This window comes from Nematocida minor (assembly GCF_024244105.1).
Source record: "Nematocida minor strain JUm1510 chromosome Unknown 7921, whole genome shotgun sequence".
In the NCBI taxonomy this organism is placed as follows: Eukaryota; Fungi; Microsporidia; genus Nematocida; species Nematocida minor.
This window is the reverse complement of record NW_026250401.1, coordinates 20,185-47,479: the sequence shown is the minus strand read 5'-3', so window position 1 is coordinate 47,479 and position 27,295 is coordinate 20,185. Positions and strand designations below refer to the sequence as shown.

The following is a 27,295-nucleotide window of genomic DNA, read 5'->3' as shown; positions in this document are numbered from 1 at the left end:
TAGCACTAGAATTGTACTTGCTTAAAGTAAATGTTTTTATTATCCAGTCTGTTGATGCTGGCTGATTATATGCTACTGCTCTGCTGTTCTTTTGTGTTGTAACGATATCACACAATCAAAATCATCTTGGCCAAGTTTTAGAGCTCTCATAAAACAGCACATTCGTATCTTCTGGATATTCCTAAAATAGAAGTGTTGCTGGCTTATCTACTGTCCTCTTTATTCTAGATCTATTTATGTTTATTTATTCCTTCTGTGCGCTGGCTTTATTTTGAGTATTTAGTATTATTTTTCTGCTTTGCAGAGCAATGCGCATTAAAATAAAAACATTGGAGGGAGCTGAGGTGCAGCTGGAGGTAGACCAGAAAATGAAGGTCAAAAAGGTAAAGGAGCTCCTGCAGGACAAAGAGGCCATTTCAATAGAGCAGCAGAGGCTAATTTATGCAGGAAAGCAGCTGATAGATGCAAATGAGCTGGAAACATACGGCATAAAAAACGACGACATACTGCACTTAGTCCTGGCTCTGAGAGGAGGAAAAGAGTGATGGCGTTGCTATCTTCTGTTTTTCCACTGTAGATACTGCTGCGATGCCAGGAACTCAACTATTTGCTTGTATTTCAGCGACTCTACAAACTCCTCGGAGTTGATTAGAAGATCGAGGATGTTCAAGGCCTGTGGGAAAGTGAGACACTTTGCGTATTCTGGCCTCTTCCAGTACTGCAGGTACTTGAGGAACTCTTTAAAGTCCTCTCTGCCAAAGAACCCTCTTTGGTACAGATGCTGCAGATACTGAGGATTGCACAAGCACTGCACAAACTCCAGTTCTTCTTCAAAGCGAGACATGAGAAGAGCAAATAGTGAAAATATTTACAGCAAATAAAAAGTAGAAAATAGGAGAATGAGTGAAAATACCACTGCTTTTAATCTTCTACACTCACTGGATACAGCGATAATTTACGCCACCATCCATCTGCTACAAATAAAAGGCGTACACTTCTGGAGTATTTACAGTTTACATTTGCACTGAACATTCATTAACTGAGAATAATTGTAAATTACTGAGCATATAAGTGTACACTCAGTCAATAAACAAACCTACTATTTTCTTACTTTTTCTTTCTTCATCTTCTGGTTTTCTTTATGTGCTGTTTCTCTTTTATCCTGGCTGTCTTTATTGATTCACTGAGTTGGAAATGTAGAAGAATGGTAAAAGATTATCAATTTTTTATAGTTGGCTATTAGATGGTAATTTATTAGTGCTACTGTATCTGTCTTTTCTTTTTCTATCTTCTTGGCTTTGACTTCTTCCTTTCTTCTGCTCTTCTCAGGCCTGCCTTGTCTTTTTTCATTCTTCTGTCCGTCATTTTGAACTTTCCTTTTATCTTTCTTGGGACTTTCTTTGATGGCCCTGCGAATATCATTTTGGGTCTTTCTCTTACCTCCTTCTTCATGGCTCCTTTTCTTATCGCTCTCAGGTCTATGTCCTGCTCTCCTTGCTCGAGTCTCTCTTTTATCTTCTTCAGCTTTCTCTCAACTCTCTTCATTCTTCTGGCCTTCAGCTCTTCTGCCTTCTTTCCTATTGTCACCTTCTTTTCCAGGTGCTCTCTGTCATCGTTGAAGACGTATCTTCTGTTGTACTTTTCTTCGTCATTTCTGAAAAAGTGCGGGAGATCCTCGTCGTCATCGTACACATACCTGTCAATTCCATCGTTATCAAACTCTTCTTCGTCTTCTTTCAGTCTGTATCCAACCACCTTGTCCTCAATGTCCAGGGACGAGGAGCACGAGTCTGCGTCGCTGTCTCCAATCTCCTCTTCGTCTCCGTCTTCTACGGCATTGTCATCGCTTTCAACGCTCTCCACCTCGCTGCTGTCGAGCTCGTCTTCGTCTCTGTCAAAAATGTTGTCTTCAAAAAAGTCTCCGTGCACTTTCTCTATCTCCTGCACGTCTTCCTCTGTCAGCCCAAGCCTCTTTGTTCTTTTTGCAAGGATTCTTCTCTGCGTGATCTTTTCTCTTCTCTCCATCACCCGCTGTACCTCTCTCATCTCATCCTGCTGTTTCTCAATGGCTGTTCTTGTGTCCATTATTTCTTCTGGGCTGTTTCCTCCGATGTGTCCAATGTATGCGCGCTGGACCTTCTTCAGTGTTCTAATGAGCCTCTTCATGTCTGACTCGCCAACCACCAAAAGATCGCCCAATAGAGCTCTTGTTTCATCGTCTATCATGTCTTCCATGCAGTCTATTATTACCTTGGGGCACGTTGATAGATCTATCCTCTCCTTCAGCACATTTGAAAGGGTTTTTTCTTTTATCTCTTCTTCGTCTTTCTCTGCGAACAGGAAAAGAGGATCAAAGAATTTCTCGTCAAGTACTTCTGGCTTCTTGTACCCTCGGCAGACAAGGAAGGCTTCAGCGCTTTCTGCTCTACTGCTTCTGGGCTTTGTGGTAAGACACTCGGTGAAGAGCTGGCTGCACATCCACACAAGGGAGTTGAAGTCTTTCGATCTGAAAACTTTTGTCACAAATGTCCCGTTCTTTCGGAGTATCTTGCAGGCCAATTTGGCTGCATGGCAGACCAGCTCGTTCTGCACAAACGAGTCTTTCTCCCAGGATGCTCCTACATTCGGCGCGCCATCGTGCAGCACCAGATCTACCTCTGTATCTCCCACTGCGGAGAGGATCTCAGAAGTGCACATTTTATCGGTGATATCTCCAACGATTGTGTGCACGCCGTGGATGGGCTTGATGGGGTCTAGGTCTACGCCAACAACCTTGCTTGGAGGCAGAACTGTTTTGGAGACGACTTGCAGCCATCCCCCCGGGGCAGCACACAGATCAACAACTGAGTGCACGTTGGAGAGCAGATTAAAAGACTGGTTCATTTGAATCAGCTTGAAGGCAGATCTTGCCCTGTACCCGTGCTCCTTGGCGAGGAAGTAGTACTTGTCTAAACGGCCTTTCCCTACTTTTTTCTTTCTTTGTGGACCAGCTTTGGACATATTTTGCAACGAGTAAATTTTTTAATTAAATATTTACGGCACTGGTAGATTTTACTTCACTTTTATTTTTGCTTCTATACAGCTGAAGTAAAAAGTTAGCTCTGTAGCAGAGGAATGGAATGTAGATTAGAATGGAAATAGTAAAGGGTGTTGGCACACCAACATGCAAAACAGTAGACACAGTTTTATTCTTAGACAACCTTCATACTATAAGGTTATTGCTATTATCTTAATACCTGTGCGATAAGATAGCAGTCTCTAGTTAGATCATAATATCTGTTTTTACTGGTATAGGTGGATGTAAGAGTGTTTTAGTGTGTATTTCATGCTGTCTCTTTCTACGGTTTCATAAATTCATTGGAGACAGTGCAGAGTGCTCTGCAGAGAGCGTTCATGCGGTAGTAGATGATGTATTTGCAGTAGGGTGGTACTGAGGGTCTTTCAGGCAGCTAGAAGGGAAATGGAAGAGTGTCATGGTTTTCTTTTTCATTAGTAAATTTTTTAGTGTTCGGGTATGGGAGGATTTGTCGTAACGTGCGTGGATGGTGGATACCAAAAAGGCCTCAAGGAGGCGCTCCTTATGCTGAGGATGGCAGTGTTCCACATTCGCAGTAAAAATATGCCAGAAACAAACGGCACAGAAAGCGAAGATGCAAAAGATATACACGCCCAACTGAAAAAGGAAAGAGAAGAAATGAAAAAAACAGAACTTGTACTCCTTGGGGGAAAAAGAGACTCTGAAATACTTTTCATACGGAATGACACCGAGCTCACAGAAATAGAAATATACAACATGCTGATTGAGCACACGGAGCGGGCAGAGTACATACGGAGAGTGATCCCAGTAAAATCGATATTCACTTTATCCGCTGATAACTTGGTAAAAGAGACAAAAAAGGTCTGCGAAGACATAGGAGCGCAGGAGTCGTTCAGGATCAGCCTGTCTAAGAGGCTCTGTGTGCACATAAGCAGCGAGTTCATTATCACAAAAGTGGCAGAGCAGATACCAAGAAAAGTAGACTTGAAGAACCCAGACAAGGTGGTTATGGTGGAAATAGTCAAAGACCTGTGTGCAATAGGCGCACTGAAGCCGTGTCCGGGCAATTTCAACATAACGCGCAGCCCAAGGATGCAATAGATGTGTGCTCTGTGTTTTCATGATATTGTATAGTGGCGCACGCAGTGCTTATTTACACCTTGCAGAGCAGAAAAGCAGAGTGGGCATTCTTTATAGAGAAATATTTTTGTGGAGTATATTGCCAGCGATAAAGTATCAAAAGAAGATGAAAGATGGCAGCTGTATGCATAGAATGTTCTATCTCATTCGCCGTTATTCTGAATATCAGAACAGAACCGTAGAGAGCATCAAATAAATTATTATTAGAACATAGATAGTCTGCACTATTATCATCAGGTAGGTATTTTATATTGCTAAATGAATCACTTCTCCTCTTTTATTTTTCCTCTTCTTTATTCTCTTTCTTTTCCACTGCTTTGATTCTAGTAATTCTCACACGTTCATATTCGGTCATACGAGACAGGACGAGTTCTGTTGTTGAAGATAAGAGAAGAGCATACACATGACATAATTCATATGTGCTATGCTTTAATATGCTTTATCCTGTGGACAGATAAAGAGATGCTTCATTTTTATTTATCCCTGGGTTTACCGCTAATTAAAAGCAATTAATATAAACAGAAGAGAGACCGGGATCTATGTGCAATGGAACAGAAAGCGTAGATAAAAACAATATGGACGCTTTCAGGATAATTGTTCATTCATGCAGTGCTCTGTGCTATAAATGCCAGAGAACACTGTGTACTTCAATTTCAAAGAATAAACGGTACTTCTTTTTATGGATCATGCGCATGGCAGTAGAGCAATATCAGCTGAGTATAGAAGTGCCTCTCTTTCTTGTTTCTTTTTGTGGGGCAGGAGTGCACAGTTAGTGATGATTTGATGCAGTGCTGTGGCATTGTGTGTACTTATACTTTTTATGCACTCTCTAACCAACTCTACTCGTTTTGTGCTGTATCGTGTATTTATTTTACTTTTTATGGCGCTTCGTGCATTCTCGCGAAAACACACTTCTTGTGAGTTTTTAATATGCCCCGTTTGATACCGCCATTAAAAACCCAATCCAGACCGTGAAAGTCGGCGCGCATATCCTCGAGTAAAAATATAAATAGAGGCCCGCAGAAAGACTCCATGAGTTTGAACAAGAATCTTCCAAAAATAAAACTGCCAATTGAAGCAGCTGCAGAAGTGTTCAAGAATCTGTCTAGAGTATTCCCGTGCTTTAGCCTGGGCACCAAATACCTGCAGACGAAGTGCAAGCCAGCAGCATCCTTCCCTGAGAAAATAGAAGTAGCGGTGTCGTTCAGTCTGAAGGGCTGCCACAAGCACCCGCGGACACAGACATACGCTCTTGCCTTTTTGGTTCGGGAATTAATGATATATTTTACTCTTCTTCCGCAGGAGCAGCAAAACCTCTTCAGAAAAGACCTGCAGAGCGTATACGATGCCGCTCGCACTAGGTCAATGTTTTTACTGGGTGATTTTAATGGAGATTTTTTCGAAAATCTTATGAAGAATGTTTTCGGAATGAGCAAAGAAATAATTGAAGACCCTGCTGAAAAAGGATTTGTAAAACAGGCAGCAGAGATGGTTATGCACTGGCCCATGCGGCTGTTCACTAAAAACAACTACAAAACATGCCCTGTCCATCAAATGGCGTACTCCGAGCTTTTGAAGGAGTTTGAGTGCGCCATAAGCAGAGATAAGGACAGAGTGCTAAACGGCCAAAATAGCGGAGAATGGTCAGTGATTAGGGAGCTGTACATACGAACCATGGAAAGAGTCGGGACCACGCCTTCCTCCATGAAAGAGATACTTTTTATTCTTAAGATAGACAAAGCGTGCAGAGACTACTCTCCCTCTCTGCTCATTCGCGGGGGCATAGTGGGCAGCCTAAGGATAAACAGAAAAAAGTACCTGGACAACACGATTGCAGCGCTAATCAGTAAGCCCGAGGAGTACTCAGTGGGCGAGCTGCTGAGAGTGTCGAAAGAGTGCGAATATTTTGGGATAATCGAAAACATTCTGAAAAAGCTGGTGGAAGAAGGCGCAGAAAAGAGCGATCTGCAGCCATTCAACAGCCTCATGGAGATTGAAGTAGCAGAGGCCCTGGAAGCACCGCAGGAGGCCAGGAAAGAGAGAAGTGAGCTGCTGGCAGCTGAGTCGCATCGGATGTGCGAGGAAGTCCTTGAGGAGATGGCAAAGAGCCCCAGCAAAAAGAGAGACATCTCGATACTGCGCAAAGAAATTACAATGGTAAACAGAATCCTTCTAAATCAAAAGGTAGACTCGATTATGAAGAGAAACTCGTCATCTCAGGAAGACAAGATCGATTTGATCGTAAGGGAGTGCGAGGAAGTTTGGAACAAGTTCATTAGAAAAATTAGCGCGTGCAAAAAAACAGAACAGAATTTGGACGCATCCAATTTGAGAAGTGAGACAAGAGAAGAATTAAAAAAAGAGGAAGAAATTGAGTTTTCGTATTTTTCAATACTGTGCAGTGAGAAAATGAACAAAACAGAAGACACAGCGAACACAGAAGAAGAGCCAAAGACAGAAGACCCAACTGTCATTCGATCAGAAAAAAAAGAGAAAGCGTCCACACAGACAGAAGAAAAAGAAGAACTAGCGAAGATTGACCCATCTAAAAGCATATCTGTAGGAGAAGGGAGAGCAGACCCAGCACTCATCCGCAGTGCTACCTCTCCTTCGCTGATCTCAGCCACTGCTCCTTCGCTGCCTTCAAAGGCTGTTGCACCTCCTGCTGTTTCTACACCCATTTCTGTGATGAGCATAGGGCAGTCTCCTAAGGAGCCAGTGTGCTCTGATGTTCGGTGCAGAGAGCACAAAATAAAAGAAGAGGATGTGCATCTGCTGGAAACCTCAGCAGAAGTTGATGAAGCAGAAGAGAAGAAGAAAAAGCCGCAGAGATTGGATGAAATACGAGAATATTTTGGCGGGCTGAGGTATGCGTGCTTCTATTCGAAGAACTTCCCGGATCCGCTGAGGCATGTCCTCAAAACTACGCCCTGGGTGTACCAGAGGATAAAGACGCTTTACGACAGAGGATTTACACAGAAACTCGAGCAGGGACACGTTAGTGTGTGCAGAAGAAGCCTTTTCAGAGATGCGTACATTGAGCTGGTGAATGCCCGCGAGACCAGCGAGATAGTAAACCAGCTGAGAGACGAGGTGATTGTGAATAAGTACATGGAAACCCTGAAGAAGCAGACAATTGAAAAGATGATTGTCATGGAAAAGGCCGAGAAGATGAAAAAAATAGAAGAAGAGTCGCAGAAAAAACAAAAACAAAAATTTTCTACAAAAATAATTGATAGGATAGCCTCGTTCTTCGACTTGTGTTTCACAAAGAAAGTGCCTGTACCCACTGCAGAAGAAGAAATAGACACATGGGAGTTTGAAAGAAGAAAACAGATGCAAAGTGAAGTGGTGTTCACCAAGAATGTGTCCGATAAAGTGTCGCTTGGGTTCTTGAATGTCTCCAGGGCTCTAGTTGATCTGATTGGGCATACGCCTGGATACGTATATAGAAAACAGCCAGATGCAGTAAGCCCAGAAGAAAGATACAGAGAGTGGATCATCCAGGAAATACCCGTAGACTACAACCAAGTGAGAAACAACCCAGATGAACTGAGGGCTCTGTCAATGGTCTTCAACAAATACATCAGAAGCTTTAACGGTGGAATTATATCAAAGTATCTGTACATAGCAGTGGCTGAAAGAGCAAAGAAAGTGCCCGTGGACAAAGTGGACTACGGCCTGGGCCTTCTCATGCTGGCCACAATGGGCGCAAATGCCCTTTGGCTGCTGAAGCACGTCGTATACACAATAGAAAAAGTGGCAGAGCATGAAGAAGCAAACTTTGTATCTTATCAAAACATAGTAAATATCGTAGCACAGAATCTCTTGGCAGATGATGTCCCCTACACAATGGATACGTTTGCTGTTACGCTGGAGCTGGCCCATTCTCTTTTTGCGGTCACGAGAAACATCTCCTTCATCGAAGAAATAGGAGAGTGATCATTCAATGGCTGGCTCGAAATGTTCTCTCCTAACGTTCTCCGTTCTTTACAATAAAGAGTAGCAGATGCCTTGATTTTCTTCCTTTGTTTTCACTTACCCTTCCTCGTCTAGCAGTAGTATAGCAGATGGTAGCACTATAACATTCTATGATTCGTAGTGTTTATGATTGATGTGCTGATTAAATCTCTTATGCCACAGATCCATTCTATCTTTTAATCTTCATTCTGTTCTCCAAGCTATCCAAGCTTCTGGCGGTGTCTCTCTGTGTTCTAATATTTGTACGGTGGCTTTCTCCTGTTTTTATTATTTTTTCAAACTCGCATTTACAATAAATAAATTGCTTATTATTTTATTTGGTATGGAAGAAGGAATTGCTGGAAGATTTGAAAAGGCAAGAGTCAAACACGTAGTTGTGCACAAGAAAGAGCCGATTGCTCTGGTTGTGCTGTACAGCGGAGAGTTTGAAATGTGGAACACAATAGGAATGTCTCTAATCAAAACAGGAAGCATTGGAGAGATTCCCATAAGGGCAGCTGCCTTCATCGAAGACAGGGAGTCATTTGCCATAGGAGGAGACGACGGAATACTGCGCATATACTGCATAGACACCTTCAAGCTCAAGCACAAAGTGCAGGCACACACGGACTTCATTAGAAATATTTCTGTCCATCCAATACTTCCGTATATGGCAACGTGTTCAGACGACATGCAGATAAAGATATGGGACTATTCGAAGGAGATATCTCTGATCAAGACCCTGTCAGGGCACACACACTTTGTGATGGCAATGGACTTCTCAACAAAAGATAGCAAGCTTCTGCTCTCCTGCTCGCTGGACCACAATATTATCGTGTGGAACATTGAAACAGGAGCAGCAGTTAGAACACTCAAAGGCACGCAGACAGCACTGAACACAATAAAGTACATCGGAGACAAGTTCATTATCAGCGGGGGAGATGACGGGAAAATAAACGTGTGGGATGCATCTACGTACGCTCTGATAACGAGCGTATTAGGGCACATGGGGCCCGTTACTTCCATCTACTGCACGGGAAGAGGCTTCATCAGCGCAGGAGAAGACGGATTGGTGAGAGAGTGGGACAAAAAGAGGTTCAGGCCAGAGACATCCACGTCTGCGAGAGTGCAGAGGATATGGAGTGTGTGCTGCGTGCAGTCGGGCGACATACTGGCAGGAGGAGACGAGGGAATTTCATTCATCAAACAGATGAAAAGCCCAGTGATGCACAACTTTATACCAATGGAGAAGGAAGGAAGAATTGTCATTTCTGAAAATACAAACTTGGTGCAGATTAAAACGAGCAATCCGTCAGCTGCAAAAAAAATAACGACTTTATCGTACGTGCCAGACCGCGTGGGACTGTCTGGGAATGGAAGGTACCTTGCAGTTGAGTCAGACGGGATGGTGTATGTGTACACGGTTCTTGGCTTTTTGCTGCAGGTCTCCGTCCCTGGGAGCTCTCTCGTGTGGACAGGGCCTGAAGAGTTTCTTATTCTGTACTCTGGGGGAATAGTGAAGTACGCTGACTTTGAGGTGGATGGAAAAGTGCAGATAAACCCGCCGATGGAAGAGAGCGAAGAGATGAAGACAATGAAGAAGGTGGATGATGACCACATTTTTGTACGGACAGAAACAGCTGGATACCTTATCAGCCATTTAGGGAAAGTTGTTCTGAAAAAAGCAGATGTGGAGAGTATATACAAATACGGGTCAAAGTATGTGCTGATCTACAGGAACAAGATAGAGGTGATGGTGGGAGAGACCGACGAGTCGCCTGTCTCGTACTCCTGCAGGGTAAACAGCTGGTGCGCTAAAAAGAATGTTGTGTTCATCCACACGGGAAGTAAGGTAATTTATTTTGTGATGTCTAATGACGGAAAAAAGCACGAGCTGTATCCCGTGACAATTGACTCGCTTGGAGGGAATGGCGTGCTGCTGGGCGTAACAGAGAGCCTATGGGCTCTTGATGGAGGGAAAGTGTTTGACTTTAAGATAGAGTGGGAGCTAGTGGAGTACCAAAGCAAGATTATCTCTGGAGAAGTGCCGCAGACAATACCAAAGAAGTATGCGAAGGAGTGCATACACTTCCTGATGGGAATGAACATGCTGGAAGATGCGTACAAGCTAGCAGATGATCCAGACGAGAAGTTTGAGCTGCTGATTAAGCTGGGAAAACTCAAAGAAGCCGTTGAAATATCAGACACTGAGGCAAAGTACTCGAGGCTGTGCAGTCTATTCGTGAAGAGTGGAAAGATATTGGATGCGCTAGAGTGTGCGAAGAAAGGCGTATCGGTTGAAAATGAGATACTTTTGGCGTCGCTATGCGATAGAATGGACGATCTGAAGAACGCAGCAGTGAAGGCATACGACCAGGGAAAGACTCTTGTGGCTCTGGCAGCTGGGTACAGATCGGAGAACATTGAAATGTGCAGGAAAATATTCCAAGACACCGAGTTTGAGAAGCTCTTTAACAGAACACACGGCCCAAAAGAGACAAAATGAGCAAAGATCGCTGAAATAATAAACTAGTTCATTTCTGTACACATATTTATTTTTTGTTTAGAAAAGAGAAAATGTACACATAAATTTTTTATATGAAATACCAGCCAATAGGAGAGAAGTGTACATTATTATTTCAATTTTAAGTCAAATTAGCACTAGGACCATGAAGTTTTATGATAAGAACATTGACAGAGATAAGAATGACACAACAGATGAAAAAACAGATAAATGAGATTTTAGACAGAAACAAACAAACAAAAGAGCTATAAAGCTAAATGAAAACAGAAAGACAGAATGAGAATAATACAGCTAGCCGTAGTAGTGTGTGGATGCATAGGAGCTTGTTTCAGCAGGTTTGCAGTCGGAGACAAATACACTTTATCCTCTTCTAAGCTGCACTATAATCTAAGCAAGATGAACGAGCTTCATGACAAGCACAGAGATGATATGCTGGATAACAATGTGCATGGCATGCTAGCAGAAGCCAAAGATGAATACGAAAATATAATGAAGCTAATAGAAGAGCACAGCATTTGCGAGGACAATGAGGATCTGTATGATTACAAAAGAGGCCTGTAGGCTCATTTACTTTCTCTCAATGTCTGTCTGGTTTATTTTTCATTTCATTCGTCTGTAGGGCAAAGAAAGCCCAAGAATGAGAATCTAATGAAAATATAAAAACAAAAGGGACTGCTAATTAGACAGAGAACATGTCAATAAATGGATAGTTTTGAAAAACTCTTATCTTTGTCAGCTACTACACACTACTTCTAAAGTCTTCTCCCGGGCACTGCGAATATTTAAAAGAATCTGCGTATTTTTTCTGCAATGAAGACAAGATGCACGGTGATAAAGCTGAATCTGCAGTTCCACGAAGAGTCTGCCATCTTCTCAGTGGACACAATGGAGAAAGATGGAAAAACAATCATTGCAACAGCAGGCGGCGATAAGGCAGTGCGTCTGTGGGAGTACGAGTACACGGGAGAAGAGCCTAAGGAAGAGTTTGAGTATAAAACAGCACTTTCAGAGGGGTGCAAAATAAACCACATATTCACGCTGGTAAAGCACAAGGGGAGCGTAAACACTCTGCAGTTCAGCAGAGATGGCAGGTATTTGATCACAGGCGGAGACACAGGCACAGTTTTTCTGTGGGATATGGAGAAGATTCTTCAGAGCACATCGATGGAAGAGGACAAAAAGTACGAAGGACAGCCTGTTCTAGTAAGAGAAGCGGACAATTCTGACATCTACGAGGTAAAATGGTTCAACGACAGGATTATAGTGGGAACATCAACAGGAAGAGTGGAACAGTACACAATAACACATCCCAGCACAGGAGAAAACGAAAAGACAAGCGAAAAAGAAAGTGGAGACAAAGAAAATAGTGCAAGCAAAGAGAAAAAAGCAAATGCATCATCTGTGAAGATTCGGGTGATAGAAGAGTACGCGCCCACCGTTATTGCCAAGTGCATATCATCGAAACAGTCGCACAAAGACGTGGTGCAGGGAATAGCATGCACAGATAAAATATTCGCTACCTTTGGGAACGACCGAGTTGTAAAAATATTCTCAGAAAGTGGAAAAATAATTCAGAAGCTCTCCAAGAGATCGCTAATAACCGACAAACACACGCTTTTCTTCAGAAGACTCTCTTTTACAGAAGACGGGTCTCTCTACTTGCCCTCAGGAGCGTACGAGGGAAAGCACACAGTTCATCTTCTATCTCCCCCAGGGTACACAGTAACACAGACGATACAGGCGTTTCCATCCTCCACTGTATGCACACACTCTACAACCGATTTTTTGGTTGTTTCAGAGGGCAGGAATGTGTATCTCTTTTCAAAGCCAGCACACACTCTTTTGTTTAGAATCCTGGACTGCGCATTCCTTCCCATAACAGACATAAAAACGATTAGAGAAACGAGGGACTCTCTTTCGCTCATTATCTCGTCAAGCGACGGGTTTTTAACGAACATTATTATTTTCTGCGGAGTAGATTAATAAAAAATTTGCATAAAGTTAAAATGAACACAGCCAATTATGTACCACCTTGCATGAGCAAGAAAGAAGAAAAACTAGTAGAAAAAGAGGAGAATGGAGTGCGGATAAAATCAGCAGACGCAATCACAGCCATCACGACTTTCAAAGGAAACTTAATAAATATGAAAATACTTGAAAACATGGAGGGCGTGGGAATAACAAAGCCAACGCTTGTGCAGAGATACGTCGTGCCGCTGGGCATGCACGGGAGAGACCTTCTCATATCAGCCCCCACAGGAATGGGAAAGACCATCTCGTTTCTTGTGCCCACTATTAACTACCTTCTGAGCCACGGCGCATACCAGGAGAAGAGATTCAAATCTGGATATCAAAAATCATTTGGAAAGTCAAGCAGCCAGCCAAAAAGGCCCATCCGAGGGCTTGTGCTTACGCCCACAAGAGAGCTTGCCCTGCAGATATACAACGACTGCGAAATGCTCACCAACGGTCTTTCTCTCTCCGCAGGATACGCATACGGCGGATCTGAGAAGCACGAACAGATAAGCATACTGAAGAAGGGCGTAGACCTGCTCATAGGCACTCCCGGGAGAATACAGGACTTTGCAGACAGGAAAACAATCGATCTTTCAAACATACAGGTTCTTATTTTCGATGAAGCAGACAGAATGCTCGACATGGGCTTTGAAAAACAGATAAAAGAAATTCTGCAGCACCTAAACCCAAACACAGAGAGACAGACAATGATGTTTTCAGCCACGTTTCCAGAGCCAGTGCAGAAGCTCGCAAGGGCGTTCTTCCAGAAGGTGCCAGCAGAAGTGCACGTGGGCCATGGGCCCCTGGAGAACATAAAGCAGGAAATAGTTCACATAGAGGGATACGATCAAAATAGAGTAAAAAGAAACGAAAAGCTGATGGAGCTCCTATTAGAGTACGGATACGCAGCAGGGGACAAGCCCATAGAGAAAACAGCAGTGCGGTCGTACAGCAGACAGTCGCCCGGCATGAAGATGCAGTGGGCGCGCAAAGAAACTGCAGAGCCAGAAAAAGTAAAAAAACAAGAAAGGGAAAAAGAAAAAGAAAAACCAAAGATTGTTATTTTCGTAGATCAGAAGGTAGATTGTAAAGAGTTGGCATCGTTCCTGAACAGAAAGGGCATAGAGTGCGCAAGCATCCATGGAGACAAAATGCAGAGCGAAAGAGAAGACGCGCTGCACGAGTTCAAGAACAATATCTCGCCCATCCTTGCTGCTACGTCTGTGGCTGCACGAGGCCTCGACATCCCAGGGATTGCTCTTGTGATAAACTATGCGATGCCTGCGGATATCAAAGACTACATCCACAGAATAGGAAGAACAGGAAGAGCAGGAAAAGACGGAAGGGCAGTTACATTTATAACAAAAGAAGACTATTCCCATGCGCCCGCTCTTATTGACATCCTAAAGAAAGCCAACCAAAAGATTCCATCGTTCCTGGAAGAAGTTGCATCTATGCGCGTGAAGAGCGGGAGAGGAGGGCACGGAAGAGAGAGCCACAGACAAAGCTCTGCAGGGGTCTTCAAAAAAAGAGAAGACAGCGGACAGCACTTCCAGAACACGCAGGAAATAAAACACAAAGACGCGCCCGTGCTTACAGAGAAAGTGAAGATCGTAAAAAACATCGATTGGACACAAGAAATATCCTAATTAAATAAACCGCTAATTATGAAAGATCACTGCAGTTCTACCATGAAAGAGAAGAAAGACACCTCAGCAGAGCAGCTGTAGAGCCTTCAATCTCTTCTCTTGAGTATTTCTTTTCTTTTATTTTTCATCCTTACTAGTGAATGCTTCCTGGCCACAGAGAGTAAATAAAAGTCTCTTTATAATTCTCAGTTACACTTTTATCCTATTCTTGTCTCAGATTATATTAAGGGGCTCTATCTGCTCTCATCTATCTTTACCCTTTCTATCTATCATTTCACTTATTTCACCACAGACCATTTACTGTGCTCAGCCTAACTCGAATGAATAAATACGAACAAGCTTGCACAGTTTCTCGAATGAAAAAGAAGAAAAAACAAAAGAACGTAGACTAGCTGGTTTTATTCTAAGAGCAAATATCTGCAGTCATTCAGCTATTTGTGCTCTTCTGAGTGCGCGTATCCATTCTCCTTATCTGTGCTAGCAAGTGGCTCAAGTATCTTAGACTGCTCCCACGGGAACTCGCTTCTTCCAAAGTGTCCAAAGACTGAAGTCTTCTTGTATATTGGTCTGTCCAGCTGCAGGCTCTTCACTATCTCCCCAAGCCTCAGATTCCAGTTCTCATTTACCATTCTGAGTATCTCCTGGTTGCTGTATTTCGATGACCCATACACATCGATGTATATGGAAATGGGGTCACGAACGCCAATTGCATAGGACACTTGGACAAGAGCCCTTCTGCAGATGCCCGAGTCAATCAGAGACTTAGCAATCCATCTGGCAGCGTATGCTCCTGTTCTATCGACCTTGCTCCAGTCCTTCCCAGAGTACGCGCCTCCTCCATGCGCTCCCCATCCACCGTACGAGTCAACAACGAGCTTTCTTCCTGTGAGCCCTGAGTCTGCCTTGGGCCCACCGACTACAAACTTACCGCTGGGCTGCAGGACATACTTAGTGTCAACTAGCAGCTTGTGATCGATGATATTTTTGATTAAATTCGAGATTAGGAAGTTTCTTATGAACTCCGTCTCTACCTCTTCCTTGTGCTGGGTGGATATGACAATTGTGTCGACTCTGATGGGCGTAAGAATGGAGATTCCATCTTGCACGCTCTCTTCGTACTCCATGGTGACTTGTGTCTTGCTGTCAGGCCCGAGCCAATCGACAGTTTCTCTGAGCTTGGCGAGACCCTGGGCTAGTTTGTGCGCTAGTGCTGCAGTCTGCGGCATTCTTTCAGGGGTTTCATCAGTGGCGTATCCGAACATGATTCCCTGGTCTCCTGCGCCGAGGTCCCATGGGTCTTCTCTGATTTGCTCAAGGCCGTTGGAGATATCAATGCTCTGTTTTGTTATGTGCGTGAGTATTGTGCATGCGTCTGGGTCTAGGCCCCACTCGTGTGTGTATCCTGCCTCTCTCAGCACATTTCTTGTGATTTCTTCAAAATCAACTACGGCCTTTGTGGTGAGCTCTCCCACTATCATCACCATGCCCGATTTAACCACTGCATCAACGGCTACTCTTGAGAAGTTGTCCTGGGCTAGACAAGCATCAACGATGGAATCGCTGATTTGGTCGCAGAGTTTATCGGGGTGTCCTTTTCCAACGGACTCTGAAGTGAATAGAAAACGTTTGTTCTGTCCGGTTTTCATGAATAAAAATTTGCAATTGCCAGCAAATTAAATTTACAATTTTTATTTTTACAAAAGGTGATAAACTGAATACAACTGAATAAAAGAAGAAAAAAGCTGGAGCATAAAAATTGAAGGAGCTGCAGTGTTTAGATACTTCTTTGTTTATTGTTAGTTAGTGCTATGTCTTGGCTGTGCTATGCTGAGATCTTCTATTGCAATCAGCGCGGTGGAACTACGACCAGATGTTGTATACGGGAATGCTCTCTCCTGCTACTATCTTCTTAGCTGCCTGTGCTACTTCCTTGTCGTGGGATTTGCACAGAAGAACATAGCCCATTTTCTCGCTGAAATCAGCACCCGCCTCCTGGGAGACCATCTGGCACCCGAGGGGATACTTTGACCCAATGGGGGTGTGGTATGCGCTGTGCACAACCTTTGACTGCACCTCTTTTCCTGGGACATTCACGGCCTTGTTGAGTATTTCGCATCTGCTGAGGTCGTTTAGATAAATATATTTTCTGATTGTATCTCCAAGGACTCTGGCGTAGTTTATCTTTTCTGTTTCGTTTGCCACTTCTAGAATGTTCAGCGCAGGCAGAGAGTATTTTGTGTTTTCGTTGTACGCCAACTTGAATATAATGTACCCAAAATCTTTGAATATTTCTGTGGTGTAGTTCTTCTCGAGTGACGGGACTGTTTTCTGCCAGTTGATGAATCTAAGGAGACCTTTTAGCACGGACGAGAGCACGGAAGTTCCTGCTTTGTTCTTTAGTTTGGGGTTGTCTATTTCTTCATACACTTTTTTCAAGACACTCAGAAAACCTTTGATCAGAGGCTCGATGTACACTTTGTAATCGGCACTCTCCAGAATCCATTCTGTTCTGTTGATGGCCAGGGCAAGGGTTACAAAGTATTTTACTTTTTTCAGGTTCTTGTGGTAGAGTATTGTCTGTACTATTTTGTCTCTGAGGATGTGGATTAGCTTGTAGTTCCTTGTTCTGGTGATGTGTCCAAATATCACCATTATTTCTCTGTCTATTTCAACATCTGCAGCATCCATCAGGATGTCGAGCATCTGTCCGCTGAGCGTATCTGCCTCTATCATGCTTTTGATAAGAATGGTGAGCTTTCCCTTGAGAAAGGACGATCCCATCTGTCTAGCTATGACTTCTGGCACTCTTTTTATAAATGCTGTTTTTTCGATGAAAGCACAGAATTCAGAGCTGTCTACGCTTTCTTGTTTATTTTCATTCTCGTCATTTTCTTCGTTTTCATCTGCGGGCTCTTTTCTTTTTTCGCTTTCGGATTTGCACTCTTTGTAGTACTCCAGTATCTTTACCGCATGGGTTATTGCTAGATACGACTTGTCTCCTCCGTTCTCTGTCTCTGCTAGATCCAGCAGTTGGTTCAGCGCTCTTCCGTCCTGGTCTTTTATTATCACAAGCGCCAGTGCTGTTATTCTGTCTTTGAACGTTCCTTCGCTGAGAATGAACTCGGTCAGCTCTGAGTCCGTTTTAAATGTTTTATTCACTACGTTTCTTGTCAGTCTTGGCTTTGGCCTTGCCATTTGTTTCTCTCCTCTGATGTACTTTGGCGCGTAGTGCTCGCTCCTTTCTTTTTTTTCGCTTCTTTCGTTTCTTCTGTTTTTGTACGCATCTTTTCCTCCTTTCTTCTGTCCTCTGCCTTTGTACGCCATAGTAAATTTTTCTGGTAAAGATTTTATGCGTATTTTAAGCCCGCAGTAAAAATAGCCGTTATTTGCACTTCTAGCTCTAAAACACTCACACAGCACAGATGAGCAGTCTTTTCTCTTTGTAGACTGTTTATGGACTGTCTACACTGGTAAATTACTGTTAGTGCAAATAGCCAACAGTTGGCATTCAAAATGGAGAATATTTCAGCGCAGCTGTACTTTTCGAACACAGAAAGATGGTCTTAATCTGTGCTATCTTAAACACAGAATCTTGCCCATCTTTCGATTGTTTGTTATGTTCTGATTATATATTGATGCCAAACAAACACAAATACACAATGTCTTTTTCATTCATAGAGAGGCAAGGGTATAAGAGGTGTCTGTTCTTGCTTGGTGTTGTTATTCGGTGCCTTTTCATATCGCATCCCGCATCGGTTGTCTTTGATGAAAATCACTATCTGAAATTTATAACAATGTACTTCAAAGGGGAGACTGTGGTGGATGCACATCCTCCGCTTGGCAGACTATTTGTATATTTTATTGCAAAGTACATTCGAAGAAGCAGAGCAAGCGTAGAGGAGTACGATAGCAATGTGTACATAGGGAAGGCGTACACAAACACGATTATATCGGGAGAATATACAGCACTCAGAACACTTTCAGCTGTTACATCTTGCGTAAGTGTGGTTGTAGGGCACGAAATTCTCACAGAGATGGGAGTACCGCAAGACAAGGCATTCTTTGCCTCTCTTCTGCTCCTGTTCGAAGGAGCAATGTACAGTATTTTCAGGCTCTTTATGATAGACAGCTATGTTCTGGTTTCGATCAGCATTATCCTTCTTTCTCTTATGAAAATGAACAGGCTCAGTTGCACACTGCAGAGGATGCACAGAAGAACAAAGCAGAAAGTGCATCCAACTGACCAAATGGAAGGAACAAGAGCAGCAGCAGCAAAGAGTGCTCAAGGAATAGACATTTGCACTATTTCGATAAAAAAAGACAATTCAAAGACAAAAAAGATCGAAGATAGCAACATATCCTGCACAGATAGAAAGAGCAGAGAAGACAGCAGAAAAAGAGAAGGAATGAAGAGAAAGAGTCCCCTGAGACTTTATATACAATGTATGCTGTGGGCTGCTGTTCTGTCTGTATCTCTGGGCATAGGAGCCAGTTTCAAGTGGGCAGTCCTTCCCATGGGGGTGCCCATAGGAGTGTATTTACTGGCTGATTTAATCCGATCGAAGAGAGAAAGTGCAAAAAAGATAAAGCTTCTTCTTCCTGTGCTCCAAGGGACGCTAATACTCTCCATCTCTTTTTTAATATACATGGGAGTGTTTGTGGCTAACTTTCAGGTTCAGAATAGCTTCACAAGTAAAACCAACTTCTGGTACTCTCTGAGGTACAACGCAGCCCTCAAGAACTCGCCATATGCCGCGTACAAAAGAGTGCAAATACCGCGCAATGGCTCTGTGCAGATAGCTGATCTCAGCATGAGCCAGTTTATAACGGTAAATGAAAAAACCTTATCAGTCACCAAGAGCGCAGATGCATCCACAGAATGGACAGTGAGGCCTGTTGAAACAATGGAGTACAACAGGCCTGTGCATATACAGCACAACTCTGGTCTTTATCTCAGCGGAGAAGAGAGCTCATTTCTCTCCGAAGCTCCTTCTGTTCTGCAGATAGAAGAAGCCGCAGATGGAGTGGGAATAAAAAACAAAAATGGAAATTATTTGTACCTCAGTGAAAGAGAAGGAGGAAGGTGGAGGGATGCCTCGCACTCTCTTCTTCTTCTCTGTTCGCACAAAAAGAGCAGTGCTCCCCCAGAGCCAAATGGCCATCCCATCTACTCCTCTGCAATTCGGCCAAGTAATTACATGGAGATGTTCGTAGAAAGCAACAAAGTGATATTTAAGTGCAATAGCACACTGAACGGAAACCACAAGTACAAGTCACATCCCAGCACGTGGCTGTATAAACTGAGCCCAATCCACCTGTGGAGTGGCGCAGTGGGTGAGACAGCTTCCAAAGACAAGCACGAAGCAACTTCGCAGATGTTTTTCCTTCCCAATCCAATCATCTTGTTTCTGTCTTTTTTATCGTTATTTTTGTACACTGGGCTAATTTTAACAACTAAATTAAAAAATGCTCTAGCGCATGTGCTGCTCCTCTCCGCATACCTCTCCAACTATCTTCCGTACTTCCTTCTGAGCAGAGATACATACGCACACCACTACATTCCGTCGTATTACGTGTCTATTCTGGTGCTAGGATGCATATTGGGAAAAGCAGATAGCAGAAATATTTTCATATCTACGGTATTTTTGGCAGGAGCCTTTTTTATGGGGCAGCTGCCCGTTCTCACCGGGGGAACGCCTTCGTACGAAAGGTGCACGGGGGCATTTGCGTGCACAGGGGCATCGTCTGTGTGCGAGGTATTTGACTCAGTTTTTGAATAAAAGACTTATTTTATTACACAGTGCATTCTTTGTTATATAGCCCGAACAAAATGGAACATAAATTTAGAATAAACCGCAGGGCAAAGATGCCTGACCATAAACCCCCCACAAAAAGGCAGAGGAAGCGGATATTCAAGAATATTACGTATGCTTCTTTGATAATCAAAGCAATCCAGGATTCTCCGTACGGAAGATGCACCATAGACGAAGTGTGTGCGTACATTGCAGAAGAGTATCCGAACGATCTTCCTCCCGAGCTAGTGAAAATATGGCAGGGGTGCGTAAGGCAGGTGCTCAGCAGGGATGCGCGGTTTATCAAGCTGGCCAGGCGCACAGGGTGCCGGGTGTCTGAGTGGATTTACTTTCCTCCCTCTTATCAGCCCAGCGTGCCACCAACCAAGCCGCTCAGCCTAATGAAGCACATACGGACAGTCTTGCGAAAGAAGGGAGAGTACAAAGAATTCTACATTAAAAAACCTCCACAAAATGGAAAATAGAAAATCAAGCAAAGTAAATAGAAAAAGCCAAATAGGAAAATAAGCACACAAAAGAGCCCCACAGAGCACTGCCTCTGCATGTAGATAGAGAAGCACAGCACTCTCTTAAGGCTGTCTAGTGCACTTCTTTTGCTAGGGGCCTGCTGGGAAATAGAAGAGCAAGGGAAGAATGCGCACAGCAGTAGAAGAGCAGTGGTGGAGCAAGAGTGATGCAGCAAGAGTAGAGCTAGAAAAGCAGTGAATTAGTAGTGAGAGAGTGAGATGTCATTGTCCAGCAGCAAGATGTGAATGAGCCGAAGAGCAGCAAGATGTAATTAAAATGTAATGTATTAAAATAGCAGCAATAAACCGGTGAGTAGAGCTCAGATGGAAGAATGGCCATTCTCTAGCTGGCTAAATAAGCTAGAGATAAACACAGATAGAACACTGCATAGCAGATGAGTGCAAGCAGAACACCACTCTTCTATCCGCATAAATGCAAAGAGTATGGCGATCTACTAGCCAATTTGCGGCATTCTCGCAGAGAGCAAACGAAAGGGCAAATGAAAAATAAAATGGAAGAAAGAAAAGAGAGAAGAATTATGAAGTCCATTTACTTACCAGAAGGCAAAGACCTTGTACAAATAGTTTCATACTTACAGCTCCTGTGCGGCTGCGGTCTTTGACTTATCACTCTTTGACTTTGTTTCCATCTGTGCAGTGGGGCATACACCACCTTCCTTTATCAGCCAGTGTCTTCCAAGGTTGTTCAGCTCCTCGTCCTTTCTGATGGCCAGTGAAATGTGCTTGGAGACAATCTTTCTCTTGTTCTCTTCGTCGCAAATGAGTTTTGCTGCTTCAATTATTTCTCCAAGGATGTACTCCAGGAGGGCTGCAATGGCCACAATTGCCTTGTGGGAGACTCTCATCTTTGTTTGGTCTCTGAGTATTCTGTGCAGCTGTGCGGGCTTGAACACCACCTTGCTGCTGTTGCTGGCTTTCTTTGCTGATGCTGGATCCTTCTTACCTTTTCCTGTTCCCATGTTGTGTTTTTAAAACTATTCTGTATTTATACTTTTAAATAAAAAGGGCGGGAAGATTTCCCGGGTAAATATAATTAATGCGCAGCCTGTGCTCTGGTGCTGGTTCTATTTTTCTGTTTTAATTAGAGGGACCGATGCCCAGCGCGCTTTGAGATGGTTTTGTCTCCAATTGTCTTGGGAGTGCAGCTGAAGTTTGGGATGAAAATATAAACAAAAGAAGAAGGAGAGATTTGCAGTTTATTGGAAGAGTCTTTACGATCCCTGTCTGGTAATAGCCGTGGAGTGTCTTCACACGCTGTACTACCGCTGTTTGATCAGAGTAACTAGGGCTCAGCCTCTTTTCTTGGAGAAGAAAGAGAAACATTGGACAAATAAAGAAAATAGAAGACAAATGGACTTGGCTAAGTGCAGAGATTTTCGTGCTTACAATCTGAAATAAAAACACAGCAAAATAAACAAATAGCTTTGTATATGGCACTATGATGGCCTTGTGCAGCATTTCTCTTTTAGAACGTTCTAGAGAGTCCTTTCTTTTTTCATTACTTTTTCTGTTCTATCTCCTGTCGTACTGCATCTACTCGCGATCTTATCTCAGATATTACATTTCGTATTGACGTGATTTCAGGCTGTGTTAGGTGCTTGTATCCTATCCAGGTGTACGCAAACTCTCCTGTGATCCCGTCTATGGTTCCTTTCATAAGCCCGCTCCCCAGGATTCTCAGCACTGTTTCTTCTACGACTATTCTGGGAATATTCAAAGAGTCTGCGATGTCTTGCAGTCTAACAGATCTCTGCTGGTTGCTGAAGAAGTAGTTCAGGAGCCTGATGACCGCTGCCTTTCTCTCCACTGTGCTTGCCAGCGACTTATCTATCTCCATCGATATTTTTACGGCTTCTTCGGAGTTTCCGCTTTCCAGAGCTGTGGCCAAGGAGAGGGAAGTGAAAGAGTCGTCTTTAAAAATGTCAATGAGCGAGGCAAACGAGTACACATTGTCTGAAAGTATTCCAGAGATAAGACACGTCTGGAACACGTCTTTGTCTTTGTTCTGGAGCTTCAGATACTCGAGGAGATTCTTGTAGGCTGGGGCGTAGTTCTTTGTTGAGTAGTGCATCAGCCCGAGGCCCAGGTGCAGCTTTCTGAGAGACTCTTTGCTTTCTATCTGCAGCTCTTTGCAGTCGTACAGAATGATCCGTGCCTCGGATATCTCGTTTGTCGATACTTTCATGCAGGCTATCTCCAGGAGAATTCGGAGGATGGACTCATTTCCCTCTTTGGCGAGCTTAGATGCGCGCGTGATCAGAGGGATGGATGCATCTGCATCAACAGAGCCCACAGACACAAGGAGGTAGAGGGCATTTTCAAGGAGGCGCAGAGAGTCTTCTTTGCCGAGCTTCTTTGCAATTGACGCACTGATCTCTGCGAACGAGTTTGCGTGCAGGTTGTAGTGGTTTGGGACAACGACTGTTTCGTAGACATTCTTCAGCTCGTCTGAGGGCATTGACTCAACGGTTTTGAGAATGGCCTGCGACAGTTGGTGGTACTTTCCTTCTTCTGCTAGCTTTGTAAATTCTGACATAACAAATGAAAAAACAATCACGCGAATATATTTCATATTTTTGCATGGAAGAAAAAGAGGCGAATGCCGCAGAAATTAAGTGGCAGATGAGGACAAAGAGTCTAAAGTGCAGAAAAGAGAAGAAAAAGGAAGATTATCTACTTGGTTATGTGTGTGCGCTTACTAGCGATATTCTCAAGTTGCAAGTGTGCTTATAATTGCAGCTAAGTGTCTATTGGATTGGTCTTAGAAGAGAACGAAGAGTTAATTAGCGCAGAGCAGATATTATTGTGTATAGCGTGTTATTGAGCTATTATTGCCAAGAGATAAGATAGATTCAAGAGAGCAGAGCTGTTGGTAATCTGTAGAATGATTCTTGGATTGCAACTGTACAGATGGAATGAACTAGTGATGATTTATTGAAGTATTTAGTAATTAGAAGAACAGTAGCTGTAAGTGTGTCTCTTACACTATCTTTTAGTAGATTTAGTGAGATAGCAAATAGATACTGCATCTCTACTCAATAGAATATGCTAAATAGATGGTAAAGATGAGCATTAGATCGGCTAGAATATACAGCACATAGATCACATCGCAGAGCAGCACAGAAGACAAACTCGTCAGATAGAAAAGATGCCAATGGACGCTTGCTCTGATGCTAGTGCAAGGGCTCACTGGTGGAGCTCTGGAGATGCCCATAGCATCTGGTAATAAAGAGAAGAAACAATAACAGTGTAAATAAAGATGCGTTTACTTATTTTCTCTTGCAGGCTTTCCCCATTTTTTCATAGTCTCCTTGTATTTCATTGAGAACTGCTCGTCTACTTCGCTGATCAGCGGCTCCAGACCTGGCACTACTTCTTCTATGGCGACGCAGGCTGCGGCTTTTCTTCCGACCATTGCTCCGAGTCTCTCTTTGCTGTCGTATATGGCGTAGCTGACGCCCATCTTCTTGCAGAGAGAGGGGAGGAAAAGAACAACAACAATTGGATCTACATTATTTGCGATAAGGACAAGCTTTGCCTTCTTTTTCTCGATCAGTTTTACAATCTGTCTGATGCCAAACTGCAGGGACACCTTCTGTTTCTCTCTTCCCTCTTCTATTCTCTTGGCCTTCTCTTCTGGGGTCTCTGGCGTGTATCTCTTGAAGATCTCTTCGATTTTGTCTTTTGTCTCTTCGTCCATCTTGTATTTGAACTGCTGAATTGCGGGGGGGCACTTGAGTGCTCCTTCCAAGGCCTTCTTTTTTCTGCTGATGACTTTCTCCTGGTTCATTCTTTCTTCTTTGGCCATTGCTGCGGAGTGCTTCATTCCGCTGTTTCTTTTGTTTCTTGGCTGTTTTACTTTATGCTCTGTTGGTTGAATTATTTGCATACAAGGGTTAATTTTAAAAAAATTTAACTAATGGACATTTCTGCCAAAGGACAATTGTAACCATTATTTTGCAGCGGCAGCCGGGCATATCCGAGCATTTGCTACTTGTGCATGCTTTTCCTGCTCTTCTGGCTGTGCTGGAAGAGATACTCTTTTAGCATGCTGTATGACACGTATGGGCTGTGCGGCAGTTTAAACTCCGATATTTTATTCAGCACTTGGATTCTTTTCTTTGTTTTTTCTGCACTGTGCGGGTGCTCTGGCGTTATGTAGATCTTCTTTATTTCTCCTATTATTTTGTCTACTAAGATAGCGGGAGAGTCTTTGATCAGATACCTCAGCACGTCTGTTCTTATGCTCTTTGCGAGCTCTCTGGCCATTCTGCTGAGCGCTTTGTCAGCTGCCACTCTCTTTTGGAATTTTGTGATTTTATTTGCTATTTCTTGTGTGAAGTGTTCGCGTATCTTATCGAGGATGTTTGATCTGTACGTGAGTGTTTCGTAGATGTAGTAGATGTCTGTTTCCTCTATGCTCTCTGTGAGGTTGTGCTTGTACATTAGGTACCCCATGTACACTATCTGGTCCGTTGGGACAAAGTACGATAGAGGCACCAGCAGAGGAATGTGTGCTATAAAGTGGCTTTGGTACTTTTTTACGTCTGCTGAGCCATACGGTGCCGTTTTTATTTCTAGTGCGACTGCTCTTTTTAGCCTTTTTATCAGAAGAGATATGCTTTTGAAGGGCGGAATGTATATGTCTACGATCCTATTGCTTGTTTTTATCTTGTTCATCTCCGAGAATATCTTCATTAGCTGGTCCATTGACTTTTCTGTGTTTGTTAAAATCTCGTTTATCGTTTTACACCGCTGCTCCTTTTCTTCTGTGCACTCAGCTGCGCCTATGTGCTCTGTGCTCAGGAATATCTGCTGCACCTGTGTCCTGTGCCTGTTAAATATGCGGTGGCACTGCTGCTCAATCTGCGCTGTTGCTCTGTTCTCATGCTCTATCCATTCGCATGTGCGCTTCTTGATCATGGAGAAGATTTTAAATGCCAAGCTGTTCACTTTGCATTTTGTCTCTACACACTCCATCTGTGTGCTGATTTGGAGAGTTTCTGTGTTTTCGTATGTTTCTTCGTTCACTCCATATGTGCACTCTTTTTCGTTGTAAAATTCTTCTGCTTCTTCTAAAATAGCGCTTTCTCCCTCTATGGCTTGAGAAAATGCAGAGTACTCTTCGGTGCAGAGTAGCTGGAATAAAATTTCCTTTTTTCTTTCCTTTGTAGAATACATGAGGTGTTTGCAGTGAATTATTTCAACTAGGTTTGTGAGCAGAATGTGTTTGGAAATGTAGTTCAAACAAGAGGCTTTTGTTACATATATGCCATCCACACTGTCTTCCAGCTGGGCTTTGAAAACGTTTTCAAGTGACTCTAGCACTGCAATGGCACTGCGCAGCCTGGTGATTATTCTGCTTGCCTTTGAAAGAATGTTTACGATTGCAGAAATATTTTCTTTGTTGCTGTATAGGTAGACAATCCCTAAAAATACTCGTAGAGAGCTTGGCGTCTTCGATGTAGCTGCTATTGTCTGCATTTTCTTGTTCAGTGCAGCAGATATCAACATGTGTACATTTTTGCTTATTTTGAGTGTCTTTAGCCCTTTCTCATTGGCGAATAACTCAAGAATTATATTGTACTCTGTCTCTGACACAGTAACTTTCTCTTTTGCGTCAGAAGTGTTCATTTTTCTGTATATCTCCACCAAATAGTGCAAATAAACTGTTTCAGAATACCTTCTCTGCGAACCAGAGCTCTCATATACTCTATCATCAAAGCCATCTGAACTACTGCTGATTATGTGGATGTTTGAAATGTAGGTGCTGTAGTTTGAACTGTGCGCATGCATGTGCTCGCTGGACAGACTGTTTGGCGTATGGACTGTGCTAGACAAAGTGTCATCACAGGGTTTGGCATTCTCCCTAGTGTTCTCTTGCTGCACAACTATGCTTTTTCTTAGAATCTCTGTTATTTCTTTTTCTAGTTTCATCTATCAAAATGTTCTTTACTATTTCTCTTTATCTATACTCTGGCATTCTTACTATATTAGTGTATACTTCGTAGTTTATTAGGCCGACTTCTCGTGCTAACCTTGGACGTAAAAGATAAAACTCTTCTTTTTTGGCTGTAGATGTGCACACAAAAAGTTTTATTAAGTAGACTACAAATGTTCAGTAAATTATTCTATTCCTTACACATTTTTATTTTTATTTATTCTTAGGTCGTAATGTCTCTAGAAGTAAGAAAATAGTATTTATACGAGAGCATGAGAGCATGAGATCAGTGGCTATGAAAGGGAATAGTTAGCAAAAGTAGAGCACTAACTGCCACAAATTAACTATTAGTCAAATATAAGCAACACTTTTATCTATGGAAGAGCAGAATGGACCCGAGCTAAAGAATTAGTTATTATCTATTGAAGAATAATAGAAGAGATCATTTCTAGAATGCTTAGTGCTGATTGCAAGGTGTATGCACTTTACACAGGCTGTAGATACTCTATACTTTTTATTGCTGATGATCGAATGTAGACGAGCCCGTATTTTACTTTATCTTCTGTCTCTGCTTCAGAGAGTATGATGTTTCCCATCTTATCTATCTTAGCAAGGTTTCCCAAGAGAGCAGGCATCTTAAACGATCTTCTAACTTTTACTTGCATAGCTCTACAGAAAAAATTAGCAA

The 27,295-nt window shown here is 43.0% G+C and overlaps 18 protein-coding genes across 18 annotated transcripts; 9 read left to right on the top strand and 9 right to left on the bottom strand.

Annotated features, from left to right (window-relative positions):
- Positions 1 to 308: 308 nt before the first annotated feature.
- NEMIN01_0258 (ubiquitin-like protein Nedd8) lies at positions 309 to 545 on the top strand (the record flags this gene model as incomplete). The annotated part of the gene is made up of 1 exon (XM_051476200.1): positions 309 to 545. One exon carries the CDS (start codon positions 309 to 311, stop codon positions 543 to 545), a length of 237 nt encoding a protein of 78 aa, XP_051332160.1.
- Positions 546 to 553: 8 nt separating this feature from the next.
- NEMIN01_0257 (mediator of RNA polymerase II transcription subunit 31) lies at positions 554 to 844 on the bottom strand (the record flags this gene model as incomplete). Its single annotated transcript, XM_051476199.1, has 1 exon — positions 554 to 844. One exon carries the CDS (start codon positions 842 to 844, stop codon positions 554 to 556), a length of 291 nt encoding a protein of 96 aa, XP_051332159.1.
- Positions 845 to 1,284: 440 nt separating this feature from the next.
- Positions 1,285 to 3,000, bottom strand: NEMIN01_0294 (AdoMet-dependent rRNA methyltransferase SPB1; the record flags this gene model as incomplete). The annotated part of the gene is made up of 1 exon (XM_051476236.1): positions 1,285 to 3,000. The coding sequence occupies one exon, from the start codon at positions 2,998 to 3,000 to the stop codon at positions 1,285 to 1,287; it is 1,716 nt and encodes a 571-aa protein (XP_051332196.1).
- A 514-nt stretch (positions 3,001 to 3,514) lies between these two features.
- NEMIN01_0293 (tRNA acetyltransferase TAN1) lies at positions 3,515 to 4,138 on the top strand (the record flags this gene model as incomplete). Its single annotated transcript, XM_051476235.1, has 1 exon — positions 3,515 to 4,138. One exon carries the CDS (start codon positions 3,515 to 3,517, stop codon positions 4,136 to 4,138), a length of 624 nt encoding a protein of 207 aa, XP_051332195.1.
- Positions 4,139 to 5,209: 1,071 nt separating this feature from the next.
- On the top strand, positions 5,210 to 8,119 carry NEMIN01_0292 (uncharacterized protein; the record flags this gene model as incomplete). Its single annotated transcript, XM_051476234.1, has 1 exon — positions 5,210 to 8,119. One exon carries the CDS (start codon positions 5,210 to 5,212, stop codon positions 8,117 to 8,119), a length of 2,910 nt encoding a protein of 969 aa, XP_051332194.1.
- A 361-nt stretch (positions 8,120 to 8,480) lies between these two features.
- On the top strand, positions 8,481 to 10,643 carry NEMIN01_0291 (coatomer subunit beta'; the record flags this gene model as incomplete). The annotated part of the gene is made up of 1 exon (XM_051476233.1): positions 8,481 to 10,643. One exon carries the CDS (start codon positions 8,481 to 8,483, stop codon positions 10,641 to 10,643), a length of 2,163 nt encoding a protein of 720 aa, XP_051332193.1.
- Positions 10,644 to 10,937: 294 nt separating this feature from the next.
- Positions 10,938 to 11,222, top strand: NEMIN01_0270 (uncharacterized protein; the record flags this gene model as incomplete). Its single annotated transcript, XM_051476212.1, has 1 exon — positions 10,938 to 11,222. One exon carries the CDS (start codon positions 10,938 to 10,940, stop codon positions 11,220 to 11,222), a length of 285 nt encoding a protein of 94 aa, XP_051332172.1.
- A 249-nt stretch (positions 11,223 to 11,471) lies between these two features.
- NEMIN01_0290 (chromatin assembly factor 1 subunit B) lies at positions 11,472 to 12,644 on the top strand (the record flags this gene model as incomplete). Its single annotated transcript, XM_051476232.1, has 1 exon — positions 11,472 to 12,644. The coding sequence occupies one exon, from the start codon at positions 11,472 to 11,474 to the stop codon at positions 12,642 to 12,644; it is 1,173 nt and encodes a 390-aa protein (XP_051332192.1).
- A 23-nt stretch (positions 12,645 to 12,667) lies between these two features.
- Positions 12,668 to 14,326, top strand: NEMIN01_0289 (ATP-dependent RNA helicase DDX3X; the record flags this gene model as incomplete). The annotated part of the gene is made up of 1 exon (XM_051476231.1): positions 12,668 to 14,326. The coding sequence occupies one exon, from the start codon at positions 12,668 to 12,670 to the stop codon at positions 14,324 to 14,326; it is 1,659 nt and encodes a 552-aa protein (XP_051332191.1).
- A 431-nt stretch (positions 14,327 to 14,757) lies between these two features.
- Positions 14,758 to 15,972, bottom strand: NEMIN01_0288 (S-adenosylmethionine synthetase; the record flags this gene model as incomplete). Its single annotated transcript, XM_051476230.1, has 1 exon — positions 14,758 to 15,972. One exon carries the CDS (start codon positions 15,970 to 15,972, stop codon positions 14,758 to 14,760), a length of 1,215 nt encoding a protein of 404 aa, XP_051332190.1.
- Positions 15,973 to 16,186: 214 nt separating this feature from the next.
- On the bottom strand, positions 16,187 to 17,650 carry NEMIN01_0287 (uncharacterized protein; the record flags this gene model as incomplete). The annotated part of the gene is made up of 1 exon (XM_051476229.1): positions 16,187 to 17,650. One exon carries the CDS (start codon positions 17,648 to 17,650, stop codon positions 16,187 to 16,189), a length of 1,464 nt encoding a protein of 487 aa, XP_051332189.1.
- A 470-nt stretch (positions 17,651 to 18,120) lies between these two features.
- Positions 18,121 to 20,106, top strand: NEMIN01_0286 (uncharacterized protein; the record flags this gene model as incomplete). Its single annotated transcript, XM_051476228.1, has 1 exon — positions 18,121 to 20,106. The coding sequence occupies one exon, from the start codon at positions 18,121 to 18,123 to the stop codon at positions 20,104 to 20,106; it is 1,986 nt and encodes a 661-aa protein (XP_051332188.1).
- Positions 20,107 to 20,192: 86 nt separating this feature from the next.
- On the top strand, positions 20,193 to 20,603 carry NEMIN01_0285 (uncharacterized protein; the record flags this gene model as incomplete). The annotated part of the gene is made up of 1 exon (XM_051476227.1): positions 20,193 to 20,603. One exon carries the CDS (start codon positions 20,193 to 20,195, stop codon positions 20,601 to 20,603), a length of 411 nt encoding a protein of 136 aa, XP_051332187.1.
- Positions 20,604 to 21,238: 635 nt separating this feature from the next.
- Positions 21,239 to 21,625, bottom strand: NEMIN01_0284 (histone H2A; the record flags this gene model as incomplete). The annotated part of the gene is made up of 1 exon (XM_051476226.1): positions 21,239 to 21,625. One exon carries the CDS (start codon positions 21,623 to 21,625, stop codon positions 21,239 to 21,241), a length of 387 nt encoding a protein of 128 aa, XP_051332186.1.
- Positions 21,626 to 22,164: 539 nt separating this feature from the next.
- NEMIN01_0283 (26S proteasome regulatory subunit N9) lies at positions 22,165 to 23,202 on the bottom strand (the record flags this gene model as incomplete). Its single annotated transcript, XM_051476225.1, has 1 exon — positions 22,165 to 23,202. One exon carries the CDS (start codon positions 23,200 to 23,202, stop codon positions 22,165 to 22,167), a length of 1,038 nt encoding a protein of 345 aa, XP_051332185.1.
- Positions 23,203 to 23,931: 729 nt separating this feature from the next.
- NEMIN01_0282 (large subunit ribosomal protein L7Ae) lies at positions 23,932 to 24,555 on the bottom strand (the record flags this gene model as incomplete). Its single annotated transcript, XM_051476224.1, has 1 exon — positions 23,932 to 24,555. One exon carries the CDS (start codon positions 24,553 to 24,555, stop codon positions 23,932 to 23,934), a length of 624 nt encoding a protein of 207 aa, XP_051332184.1.
- Positions 24,556 to 24,656: 101 nt separating this feature from the next.
- On the bottom strand, positions 24,657 to 26,603 carry NEMIN01_0281 (uncharacterized protein; the record flags this gene model as incomplete). The annotated part of the gene is made up of 1 exon (XM_051476223.1): positions 24,657 to 26,603. The coding sequence occupies one exon, from the start codon at positions 26,601 to 26,603 to the stop codon at positions 24,657 to 24,659; it is 1,947 nt and encodes a 648-aa protein (XP_051332183.1).
- A 489-nt stretch (positions 26,604 to 27,092) lies between these two features.
- NEMIN01_0269 (small nuclear ribonucleoprotein G) lies at positions 27,093 to 27,272 on the bottom strand (the record flags this gene model as incomplete). The annotated part of the gene is made up of 1 exon (XM_051476211.1): positions 27,093 to 27,272. The coding sequence occupies one exon, from the start codon at positions 27,270 to 27,272 to the stop codon at positions 27,093 to 27,095; it is 180 nt and encodes a 59-aa protein (XP_051332171.1).
- Between the last annotated feature and the right edge of the window lie 23 nt (positions 27,273 to 27,295).